Genomic DNA, 13518 nt, shown 5'->3' with positions numbered 1-13518 from the left:
TTTTTAGTTAAGTTACTATTTATTTATTTATTTATTATTAGCCCCTGGCATGTATCATGTTATGTTATTTTATTTAATTTTATATATTTCTTTTAAATTTATTTTTATTTTCATCCCTTCATTTCCTTCACACACATATATATATATATATATATATATATACCTTACATATATATTACATATGTATTGGTTTAATTGTTTATTATGTCATTACATTTCAAATAAATTCTATTTAAATAAAATTCTACAGAGAGTACTATAATATTTTCAAGAAAGAAATATAACTATATATTAAGACAATAACTGTGCTCCCAATTCAGTATTTTTAGTTAAGTTACTATTTATTTATTTATTTATTTATTTATTTATTTATTATTAGCCCCTGGCATGTATCATGTTACGTTATTTTATTTCATTTTATATATTTATTTTAAATTTATTTTATGTATATATATTACCTATGTATTGGTTTGTTGTGTCAATACATTTAGAATACATTTTATTAAAAAATAATTCTGAAGAGAGGACTTTAATGTTTTTTAGTTAAGTTGCTATTTATTTATTTATTATTAGCCCCTGGCATGTATCATATATTTACCTATATATTGGTTTGAATGTTTATTATGTCAATACATTTAAAATAAATTCTATTAAAAAAAAAGAAGGTTTTCAAGAAAGTAACTATATTTTAAGACAATAACTTCAGCAAAAAACTAAAATTATAGTAAAACGCTGAGACTGTGCTCCCAATTCAATATTTTTAGTTAAGTTACTATTTATTTATTTATTTATTATTAGCCCCTGGCATGTATCATGTTATGTTATTTTATTTAATTTTATATATTTCTTTTAAATTTATTTTTATTTTCATCCCTTCATTTCCTTCACACATATATATATATATATATATATATATATATACCTTACGTATATATTACATATGTATTGGTTTAATTGTTTATTATGTCATTACATTTCAAATAAATTCTATTTAAATAAAATTCTACAGAGAGGACTATAATATTTTCAAGAAAGAAATATAACTATATATTAAGACAATAACTGTGCTCCCAATTCAATATTTTTAGTTAAGTTACTATTTATTTATTTATTTATTTATTTATTATTAGCCCCTGGCATGTATCATGTTACGTTATTTTATTTCATTTTATATATTTATTTTAAATTTATTTTATGTATATATATATATATATTACCTATGTATTGGTTTGTTGTGTCAATACATTTAGAATACATTTTATTAAAAAATAATTCTGAAGAGAGGACTTTAATGTTTTTTAGTTAAGTTGCTATTTATTTATTATTAGCCCCTGGTATGTATCGTATATTTACCTATATATTGGTTTGAATGTTTATTATGTCAATACATTTAAAATAAATTCTATTAAAAAAAAAAAAATGTTTTCAAGAAAGAAAAGTAACTATATTTTAAGACAATAACTTCAGCAAAAAACTAAAATTATAGTAAAACGGTGAGACTGTGCTCCCAATTCAAGTTTTTAGTTAAGTTGCTATTTATTTATTTATTATTATTATTAGCCCCTGGCATGTATCATGTTATGTTATTTTATTTAATTTTATATATTTCTTTTAAATTTATTTTTATTTTCATCCCTTCATTTCCTTCACACATATATATACCTTACATATATATTACATATGTATTGGTTTAATTGTTTATTATGTCATTACATTTCAAATAAATTCTATTTAAATAAAATTCTACAGAGAGGACTATAATATTTTCAAGAAAGAAATATAACTATATATTAAGACAATAACTTCAGCAAAAAAAAGGCTAGTAAAACGGTGAGACTGTGCTCCCAATTCAAGTTTTTACTTAAGTTACTATTTATTTATATATTTATATTAACCCCTGGCATGATTTATGTTACTTTATTTAATTTTATTTAATTTTATGTTTGTTTGTTTTTATTTTTATCTCCATTTCCTTTATATATTTCTACCTATTCATTAGTTTAATTGTTTATTGTATCGTTAACAAAATTAAAATAAAGTTTACTTAATAAAAAAAATGGACATCACCACATCAGCAGGTTCAGGCTGCTAGTTTAAAGGTTACATGGCTAAAGTGACATAAACAAATACGTATTACTTCCCTCGTGGGTTAAATTTGAAATAGACATTTTAATGTAATTTATTAGCAGTATTTTACAGGTTAAAATTAGGCTAAACGTGGTTGAAAAAGTAACGTTTTAGACGTAAAGAAGTGTAAAATAACTGCTATATATTAGTTATTTCAGTGCTGTTAAAACAGTGGAGACGTCCAAATACTTTCACTTCTACAGAGAGGACTTTAATGTTTTCAAGAAAGAAATATAACTATATATTAAAACAATAACTTAAGCAAAAAACAAAAAGGCTAGTAAAACGCTGAGACTGTGCTCCTAATTCAATGTTTTTAGTTAAGTTGCTATTTATTAATTTATTATTATTGGCCCCTTGCATGTATCATGTTATGTTATTTTATTTAATTTTATATATTTATTTTTAATTTATTTTTATTTTCATCCCTTCATTTCCTATATATGTACTGCTAAGAAGCTTTGCACTTTTCCTGTCAAATAAATAAATAAATAGAGAGGACTTTAATGTTTTCAAGAAAGTAATGGAACTATATATTAAGACATTAACTTCAGCGAAATATCAAAAGGCTAATAAAAAGGTGAGACTGTGCTCCTAATGTACTGTTTTTACTCAAGTTACTATTTATTTATTTATATTGACCCCTGGCATGTATTATATATGAGATATGTGAATGAAAATGGGTTCTCTGGGTACCCACGAGTCTCCCCTTTACAGACATGCCCACTTTATGATAATCACATGCAGTTTGGGGCAAGTCATAGTCAAGTCAGCACACTGACACACTGACAGCTGTTGTTGCCTGTTGGGCTGCAGTTTGCCCTGTTATGATTTGAGCATATGTTTTATGCTAAATGCAGTACCTGTGAGGGTTTCTGGACAATATTTGTCATTGTTTGGTGTTGTTAATTGATTTCCAGTCATAGATATAAACACAGGTTTGCATAAAACAAAAATTGTTGTCCACTCCCATGTTGATAAGAGTATTAAATACTTGACAAATCTCCCTTTAAGGTCCATTTTTAACAGATAAAAAAATGCGTGACTAATTTGTGATTAATCGCGATTAGCTATGGACAATCATGCGATTAATCGCGATTTAATATTTCAACTGATTGACAGCCCTACAAAAAATACCAGACTCCATCCTCACACCAGGTGCCTCCACCAGAATGAGTCCCTGAAGGTGACGTAGAGGAATTACAGAGCACTTTCGTGCCCTTTTGGCTAATAAGGCTCAAAGGACGACTCACATTAGCTGCAAAGTTCAAGCCTGTTTCCCTCTGTGACATCAACGACTTGTCTCCAAAGAGACTGCAAGTTCCTATAAAGCTTTTTTTTAATTAAACAGACTTCGAAAAGATGCTGCATTTTTGTTTTCATGACCAAAATACACCGTGTGTCTGTAATGTATGATCTTCATAACGACCGCCTTTATCTCCACCGCCGTCGACCGCCGTTATCTGCTGTGTAAAGATAGCATCATGTTTGCAGTATATTTCCCCGCCTCATTTTCGACGGGGAAGGCACTTGGACAGATGAGTGTCTCGACTCCAGTCAGTGGACATCCTGCTCTTAATGTCTTCCTGTGGGAGATAAAAGGATGCATGAACCATCCTGTAGCGTTGAGAGATACGAGATTAGCACATGAGATAATGCAGCATCATTACTTCGTGGCTGGAGAGTTGTTAAATCACAGGATCCTTCTCTTAAAAAGTCACTTGTCCTTCGCAGCGATTCCACAGTACACTGCTGAATTGATTTCTTCTCTGGTTTATTTGTTTCCTACATATACAGTGTGAAATCTACATAAAGAAATGATGTTGAATAATACTGCTGTAAGCACTGTGCGCTCTCAGTAAGTGGACTCTGGCGAGGCTATTATCTCCCAGGGACTCCTTTCAAAAGGAGATAATTGCTCTTACCGCCAGCGGAGAAAATCAAGACTTGTCTGCATGTTACACTGTTAACATCTGCTCGGCAATAGATCCATTTGTGCTTACTAAAGCGGGATAAGGTCCTGTACTGTCTGTGGAAGATAAAAACACAGTGTAGAGATAGCCATATGTTCTATATGGGATGGAGGCAATAAATGTGGATTCAAATGACAGATCTCAGGCTCTTTATGGCCTGCTTTAGTGCATGAATGGGTCCCACAAATTGGAAATGTCCTCCTGAAATAGATGGGAACTTCTTGCAGGATATGAAACTGAAATAACTTGCAGCACGGAGCTGCAGCAGTCGGCCTATTTTCTAATTGCTCTGCTGTGAACCCAGTAAGCATGACGCTGAGCAAAAACTGGGGCTGTCCTCCTCCAAAGAAATTCTTAGGCCCCGATCACTCTGGTGGTTCATGTCCACAAGGGCGTTTTTTCTCACGAGGGATCGCCTCGCTTCCCAGCATTGGACGCTTGATGGGCTGTCACTAGACACAAGGCACCTGATTGGACAAACACCTTCCCTCGTGGGCTGCTGCCAAGCCGCCAGGAAGTGCACCGGGCTTTGATGCAACTTTTCGTAGTGGCCAAACAGCGGTACTACAACTTCTGTCCGTCACGTGATGCCATTGGGCCCAAAAATACTTTTTTTCCCATAGACTTACATTGGGAAAGAGACGTCCATTAATCAGCGGATACTTTTTTTATGCTAAATCAGCTTCCCAGTACAAAAACTCTAATAGCCCTTATTTAAATCATTAGATACTAAAAGTTGTAAAATGCCCTAATAGTTGAGTTGTTTCCCTTCTTCCTTTCATGTGAATGAGGAGGCGGGGTTAAAGGAAACGCTACTACGCCTGCTCTATGGGCCCAATGGATGCGGAAGATCGGCGGATGATTCGGGTACTTTATCACTCGGCAGTCGAGCCAATATGGCCTCAAGTGCCACTGAGAAACTATCATAGGAATGAACGGGAGGCCTCCTACAACGCTGTATCCAGTTCTCTTTATACATCGATGGCTGCGGCTCCCAGCTTTCACACCAGAACCAACATGGCGGCTCGTATGGAAACTTCCTTCTCTTATATTATGAAAATAGTTCACCGAAATGTGTTTCTGAAAACATTTTATACAAGAAATTATCTATGCAGTTGTCAAATCTGTCTTTATTTTGGATCCACAACGGTTAGTTTAAAAGTTTCTAGGGAGTTTCCAGAGGCGGCGAATCACGTCATGCGCCCCTGATTTGCATGAAGTAGCCTAGACTTCAACTTTATGCAAATGAGGAGCGGCCAATGTGAAGCTGTTTTGATACCGGATGTGGTAGGGTTAGCTAGCTAGTTAGCTGTTGGACTGTGAGAGGGGAAGGGAAATTCATATCTCATGTCGAGATAGTTTCATGTTGACGACTGAGAGAGAGAGAGAGAGAGAGACAAAGAGAGCACATTTTTCCGCCTGGTTCAGCACACAGCCCCGCCCACGCCACAGGCGAATCAGCTGTTTTGCCTGTAGCGACGCGTCTCTGTGTGTGATCAGCCCCTTAGTCGACACTGATGCGGTTTTGTCAAGTAATCGATTAGATGATTTAATCATCAAATCTGTGAAACTGAGTTTCTCCACAAAGAATCACATAAAAGCACCCCTTTAAATCGGGTGTTCACCAGAGATGTGCTCATAAGTTTCTTGGAAATAAGTCATTCAGCATGAAAAAAGCATAGAAAACGACTAATCAGCTAAAGACATCTTAATCAACTAAGACCAAAACGGCTGACAAGTCGACTAATTGATTAAGAGAGGCCAGCCCTATTGAGAACCAAAGCGAGGCTCCATGAAGCAGGCCTCTATGATACAGATCATCTCTACTGTCTCTCTCTCTCTCCCTCTCTCAGTCTGTGTGGTGGACTTAGTTAATGACGAAGGCTTGCTGGATCACTCAGTGACTAAGTGTGCTCAATAAAGGTCAGCGCTGCCACCAGCTAATGCTTCACTGCTCAGAGTAATACTTTAGCCGAGCGCATTGTGAATACTCTGCACATGAACGCTTCACAGGGCAAAATAATCAAGAGAGTAGAGTCTGGGAAGCACAGCTGTTTCTGCTTCTCTGTGGCAGACACAACACACACACACACACACACACACACGCACACGCACACGCACACACACACACACACACACGCACACGCACACGCACACGCACACGCACACGCACACGCACACGCACACGCACACACACACACACACACACACACACACACTCTCTCTCTGATACTTGTGGATCCCAAACCTCTCCAACCACAGAATCAGTGATTAACTGAGAGTCAATCTGAGAGTTTGCAGCATAAATACAAAATTACAGCTCAAAATTAGGACAATATTTAAATAAATAGGGACAGAAAGTGGCCTTTGTGTTCCCTAGGGAACATAGGAGGCTCAAGCATGCATGCTCACAGACAGACATGCATGCAAGTTTGGTCATTATATGTATTTATTTAGTTATTTATATTAATGCAACATCCCCTCCAGACGTGTTTTTGACATTATAACCATATTCTATGAACAGAGTATAAATACTGTGTATGATGTGTTTTTTTTTTTCCTTCACAAAAAAGTTAAATTTCCTAGTTACAGTAGAATTCTTGAAGGGGACATATCATGAAAAACTCACATTTTCGGTGCTGTGCAGACACGTCTTGGTATCTGGAGTTCCTACCAACCCACAAACTGTGAAATTAGACGACACAGTCAGTTTTGTGTGGGCTGCCTGGATCAGAAAACATGTGATAGGATCTTTTCACAGCAGTTATTTTGACATGTCATTGCAGAGTAAACGCAGGTGTAATTAATAACATTAATGACATTAATTATGGCCCGGTTTCATTTAGTGGACCAGGGTCCTGGTATTGTGCATGCTGGCTCACTGGAATGGCTGACACACTAAATAAAATAGGACTAGGGCTGTCAATCGATTAAAATAGTTGATCGCTCATTTTTTATCTGTTCAAAATGTACCTTACAGCTGAAGTAGGCAAGATTGGAGAAAATATGATTACAAAAAGTTATTTTTATAACACGGTCGCTATATCGTGACAGTAGTACATGAAACAGGTAACCTGAAAAAAATCATGTGCCTCTGTGTCCTCCGGTGCTCCTAATGGCATCTGCAAGATTTCACAGACCGGGGGAAAACAAGCAGTAAGAGCTGATCTGAGGTCTGCTGTCCAGCTGCCGTCTATGAGAGCTGCCTGTCAATCACTGGTGAACTCCGACCAAACGGTCAAACTAGGCAGTGCTGATCAAATATGAATAAATACATTAATAACTATTTCTCTCCTCAAATGTTTTCAGAATCATCTTGTAGTGTACTGTTTAGCTGTAAAATAAGAAAGTTTGTGACGCCACCGCCATTGTAAATTCTGGTGAAGGAACGCCAAGTACCGGTCACATGACCGGAGCACAGCCAATAGGAATGCTCTCTCAATGAAATGACCTGTGATTGGTCAAAGTCTCCTGTCACAGGCTATATTTTCTAAAGTCTGAAAACAGAGCCATGAGGAGGAGCAGAAGTTTAGTTTTCTAATGCTGAAAGGTTATTATGGAATTTTTGCCCAATGAAGCCAAAAACATACTGCCTACTGCCACTTTAAAAGGTTTTTTTGGGGGGAGTTTTTCCTTATCCGATGAGAGGGTCGCACTGAAAAGGGCAGAGGGTGTCGTATCCTGTACATATTGTAAAACCCCCTGAGGCAAATTTTTGCTTTTGGGCTATACAAATAAAATTGACTTGAGGCGTGGGTGTTACTCAGCTCAATCTGAACATGTACCAGCATTGTTTTTAGCATTTCATCATGAAATTGACATTTGAATAAAGGGTTTTTATTTTTTGTCAGAAGAGCCTTTGCCTTGGACTCCCCCTTTTTTTAACCTTTGTGTAACCCACCAAAGAGCACCTTCATCACACTGATTTGATCCTCCGAGCACTCTGGACTTTTTCCCTCTTTTAAAATGTACTCTACTTGATCTGTGGATAGAGTGCACCTGTGAGATACTTTTAAAGCACAGTAAATGAGGTCATGATATGAACACCTACTGTACATCCTGTGGAAAGACAAGATGCTGGCAGATGCTGAGCTCAGGTAACTTGTGCAGACATGCGGGTTTGGTGCTATTTCACCTGTTGACACGCTAACAGGCTTCTATTTCAACACGCAACCTGTTTGTGGCTCATATGCTGTAATCCTAGCAGGCCTATAGAGGCCTCAACACATCACTGAGGAGGAGAGGAGCTCATGGAGGATGCTCCTATGTCCTCCAAGCAGCAGCAGCTCCTCCCTCTCTCCTCCCTCCTCTCCTCCTCTCCTCCTCTCCTCCCTCCTCTCCTCCTCCTCCTCCTGTCCTCCCTCTCCTCCTCCCTCCTCTCCTCCTCTCCTTCCTCCTCTCCTCCTTCCTTTCCTCCTCTCCTCCCTCCTCCCTCCTCTCCTCCTTCCTTTCCTCTTCTCCTCCCTCCGCCCTCATCTCCTCTCCTCCTCCCTCCTCTCCTCCTCTCCTTCCTCCTCTCCTCCTTCCTTTCCTCCTCTCCTCCTCTCCTCTCCTCCTCTCCTCCTTCCTTTCCTCTTCTCCTCCCTCCGCCCTCATCTCCTCTCCTCCTCTCCTCTCCTCTCCTCCCTTCTCCCTCCCTCCTCCTCTCCTCCCTCCTCCTCCTGCTCCCTCCTCTCCTGCTCTCTCCTCTCATCCCTCCTCCCTCGTCCTCTCCTCTCCTCTCTCCTCCCTCCTCTCCTCTCTTCTCCTCCCTCCTTTCCTCCCTCCTCTCCTCCCTCTCCTCCTCCCTCCTCTCCTCCTCTCCTCTCCTCTCCTGCCTCCTCTCCTCTCCTCTCCTCTCCTCCCTCCTCCCTCCTCTCCTCCTCTCCTCCTCTCCTCTCCTCTCCTCCCTCCTCTCCTCTCCTCTCCTCCCTCCTCTCCTCCTCTCCTCCTCACCTCCTCACCTCTCCTTCCTCCTCTCCTCCCTCCGCTCCTACTCTCCTCCTCACCTCTCCTCCTCTCATCCCCTCCTCTCCTCTCTCCTCTCCTCTCCTCTCCTCTCCTCTCCTCTCCTCTTCTCTCCTCTCCTCTCCTCTCTTATTCCCTCCTCCCCTCTCCTCCCTCCTCTCCTCCTCCCCTCCTCTCCTCTCTCCTCCTCTCCTCTCCTCCTCTCCTCTCTCCAGAGTTGAGTTGAGGATGAAGACTCAGAACATCAGGACCGTCTCTCTCCCCTCTCCTCCTCTCCTCTCCTCCATCCTCTCCTCCTCTCCTCCCTCCTCTCCTCTCCTCTCATCCTCTCCTCCTCTCCTCCCTCCCTCCTCTCCTCCATCCTCTCCTCCCTCCTCTCCTCCTCTCCTCCCTCCTCTCCTCTCCTCTCATCCTCTCCTCTCCTCTCCTCTCATCCTCTCCTCCTCTCCTCCTCCCTCCTCCCCTCTCCTCCCTCCTCTCCTCCTCCTCTCCTCTCCTCTCATCCTCTCCTCCTCTCCTCCCTCCTCTCCTCTCCTCTCATCCTCCCTCCTCTCCTCCCTCCTCTCCTCTCCTCTCCTCCTCTCCTCCCTCCTCTCCTCTCCTCTCTCCTCTCCTCCTCTCCTCCCTCCTCTCCTCTCCTCCTCTCCTCCCTCCCTCCTCCGCTCACTCCTGAGTTGAGTTGAGGATGAAGACTCAGAACATCCGGACCGTCTCTCTCATCCTCTCCATCGTCTTCTACCTGCTGATCGGAGCCGCCGTGTTTGACGCTCTGGAGTCGGACAGTGAGATCTCCAGGAGGAAGACTCTGGAGCAGAAGCTGACCGAGCTGAAGAACCGGTTCGGCTTCACGGAGGAGGACTACCGGGACATGGAGAGGTTCATCCTGCAGGCGGAGCCGCACCGAGCCGGGAGTCAGTGGAAGTTCACCGGATCCTTTTATTTCGCCATCACGGTCGTCACCACGATTGGCAAGTATGCTTTAGTGATTTCTGCAAACTTATCATCCGAAAAAACATGCAAAACATCCAGGGCATGCAGCGTTTCTGCGTTTTACTAAAGGGAGCTGCCCACTTGTTGGAGCAGGTGAAACTTTCCAGAGCTGTGTTGCAGTGGGAGATGTTGCATGAACATGCATATTGTGATTTGGAAAATAAGAACTGAAATTTGACTTACAATGTCTTAAACGGATATTCCAGCAGAACTCTTTAGATGTGTGACATGACTCCCTGTAAGGTTGATAGCTGGCCAAAAAAAGTGCTCAACAAGGATTCACAGCGGTTACAATGACCAGTTTCCACATTTGGTAAAAATGATCAAAACATTAAGAAACTCCTTTTAACATTTCTCAAAACTTCTCATACAACATATTTCACTTTTCTGCTTTCCATCCATACGATGCCAAATACACTGTTCCTGTCTTAAACCTCATGCAAGACCTGGATTGAGATGGTATAGGCCTATTTAATGTGGGCCTATTATGCCATATGGATGGAGTACATTATACTGTTGGATTACAGGGATCATCTTTTCAAAACTTTATTCAACAGTAAAAACTGTTAGAAACTGTTAAATTCAAGCTGACCCCCAGCCTCTGTGCTCATTGAGGATGAAACTACAACCTTTTACAGATGGTAACTGCTTGTTACTCAATTACTAGATTTACTAGATTTTAATTGGCAATGTTCTTATTTAAGTTTTATGCATAATGCATTTAAATATAATTTAGATTTTGGATATACAAAACAAGCATGATGACACAATAGCAGCTGAATTACCTTTTTGGCAAAAAATTGACCCAATAAAACTATTTCAGTTTCTGTTCAATGAAATTGCCCCTCACGCAGAGAGGACATGATGTTGTGATGTGGATTATAAATAAATATTGAACAGATCGATCACAAACTGTGAACAGTATGAGGATGCTCCAGTGTGTAGTTTGGTAGTGTGATAAAGTAGTAAACATGGTGATAAAACATGCTACAAAAATAACTTCCAAACATCAGTGTTTCTATTGGAAACATCCAGGCAGTCAAAGTTGAACAAATGTGAACACTTGCTTGAATTTATCCCTCATAACTTAACTTATACTTAAACTTTATTAGATTCATCATATATACATACAGTACATGACATTTGACCTCTGCATTTAACATTCATCATTTGGGCATTAATAGAAGTGAATGGGTGGAGTGTAACGTGACCGTACCATTAGGGTGGGAGAGGTTACACCTTTCGTTCATTTGTAATAGTTCATGTAGTTCGGTAACCTCAATTCCAGCATTCCTGCTCAACTTCACCTGAACAGAGGTCCAATGAGCCAGATTAAGTGAAAACACCTGTGTGGGTGTGCAGGACCTTTAATAATAAAAAGCTGGACTTTCATTTTCTTCTTTTATAGATATTATAAACATGTTTGCTCTCTGTCTGTAGGTTAACCTCTCTACCCACCTTAAGGCCCAGACGCACCAAACCGACATCAAAGAACAAGCAGCGACGAAGGTCGACTGTTGCGCAAAAAGTGATGAAATATGAGATGAGCCTTCTGTGTTGGCTTTACTCGTTCGCTTGCTTTCCTCACGTCCGTTTATCTGAGTGATTTCTCTCACCGACGAGCTCCGCCGCCGATTCAATATGCTGAATCGGGCAAAAAGCCTCCGACACAGGCAGACTAAAGCCGACAGTGCGGGACACCCCGCAAAAACTAGACAGACGGACGCTCACCGACGGCCCCAAACTGGTGAAATTGGTGTGTCGGGGCCTTTACACTTTCCTTTAAAGCAGCATGAATCACTTTTTAGCCAGTAGGGGGCAGACAATGTTTGACTTTCTTCTTTGGAAATGCCTGCTCTCTGGGGTTGATGAGAACGGCTCAAACAATGAGCTAAAAAGCTCTATAGAGCGGCAGAGCTTGGTGATAATTCTCAGTAGTTTTGTCACAATGAGCGGTTTTGCATTATACAGAGGCATGTGATTAAGTGATGGTGTCAAAATATTGATTCATGTAGGTTTAACCATGGAAACAGCTACATACAGTAAATCAAATTAGTTCTGGTTTAAGCCGTGTTTGAGACCTAATTTAAACTCTGAAGCAGTGATGTCTGTAAATCTTTCTAGACATTAAACAGTTGTACTTGTTGTTATGTGACTTCTGCAATATACTGTGACTTTGTAGGTTACGGCCACGCTGCTCCACGCACTGACGCTGGCAAGGCCTTCTGTATGTTTTACGCAGTCTTGGGCATTCCTCTGACACTGGTCATGTTCCAGAGCCTGGGCGAGAGGATCAACACTTTCGTCCGCTACCTCCTGCGTCGAGCCAAGCAGGGCCTGGGTTTGCGGACGACGGAGGTGTCCATGGGGAACATGGTCCTGGTGGGTCTGCTGTCGTGCATGAGCACCCTGTGTATTGGAGCCGCGGCCTTCTCCCATTTCGAGGACTGGACCTTCTTTAACGCCTACTACTTCTGCTTCATCACACTCACCACCATTGGATTTGGGGATTTCGTGGCCCTGCAGAAGACGGATGCCCTCCAGAAGCGACCCCCCTATGTGGCATTTAGCTTCATGTACATTTTGGTCGGGCTGACGGTCATTGGGGCGTTTCTTAACCTGGTGGTCCTGAGGTTTCTCACCGTCAGCACCGAGGAGCCTGATGTGAGGCCTGAGGCAGCGGCAGAGGAGCAGGGAGCGCAGCCTAAGGACACGGAGAGGGAGGTGGAAGCAGAAACTGCTGATGATGGCTATAAGGATGGACACAGCAGCCTGGGCAACCTGAGCCTTCCCATGGAGGCGGGCACCAGCTGTATGAACCTCCTCCCCTCTCCTGTAGAGGAGCGCAGACTTGTTTTATCTGAGCACCCAAAGCTCTCCGAACCCAGCAGACTCAGGGACTTGTTCTCCTGCGTGTTCTGTTGCCCGGACATTTACGACAGCCCTTCTCCGCCTCGCCGCGACCAGTCTGGCGGCCACAGCAACCCCGTCTTTTACGACTCCATCTCCTACAGGGTGGACCAGGGCTCGTGCAGCTCCTGCACCGTGTCGTCGCAGGCCTCCCCCAGCAGCGCAGCGTTGTGTCTGGGCCAGAACAACCCTCACACCAGGAGGATGTCCTTATAAACCTCTGAACCTCTGACTTAGCGGCCTTTGTTCTGGACTTTTTGTACACGACACAGAACCGTCTGATTTTCTGCTTGGTGGAACAAGTGCTCAGTGTTTTCCTAGTCATGAATATAGCAGATAAAATGTAGCACATCATAAAAACCCTACAGTTTATAATGTATTTTTCTACATTCAATATTACTGCTAAAAAGAAATGTTTAAAAAACTAATTAAAGTATGTCATATATAAACTTATGCTTTCCACCATTACTGTCCCAGTATACTGTGTGTTATATAAAAGGAAATGTGACATGTGCCTGAGAAAGGTGTGGTTATCTGCATTAATAGTTTAGGTGTTAGACTTTCTGCCGTG

The 13518-nt window shown here is 41.2% G+C and overlaps 2 protein-coding genes across 2 annotated transcripts in view; one reads left to right on the top strand and one right to left on the bottom strand.

Moving 5' to 3' along the window:
* The window catches only part of LOC119492355 (inositol hexakisphosphate kinase 2-like), a 1011171-nt gene that overhangs the window by 283422 nt on the left and 714231 nt on the right, over positions 1-13518 (bottom strand). The gene's annotated exons all lie outside the window — the stretch shown is intronic.
* Positions 9733-13363, top strand: LOC119493897 (potassium channel subfamily K member 15-like). The gene is made up of 2 exons (XM_037779447.1): positions 9733-10015; positions 12220-13363. Exons 1-2 carry the CDS (start codon positions 9733-9735, stop codon positions 13161-13163), a joined length of 1227 nt encoding a protein of 408 aa, XP_037635375.1. The 3' UTR covers positions 13164-13363.

This window comes from Sebastes umbrosus, chromosome 1, assembly GCF_015220745.1.
Source record: "Sebastes umbrosus isolate fSebUmb1 chromosome 1, fSebUmb1.pri, whole genome shotgun sequence".
NCBI lineage: Eukaryota > Metazoa > Chordata > Actinopteri > Perciformes > Sebastidae > Sebastes > Sebastes umbrosus.
The sequence above is the reverse complement of the archived record's forward strand: the minus strand, read 5'-3'. Positions and strand labels throughout refer to the sequence as shown.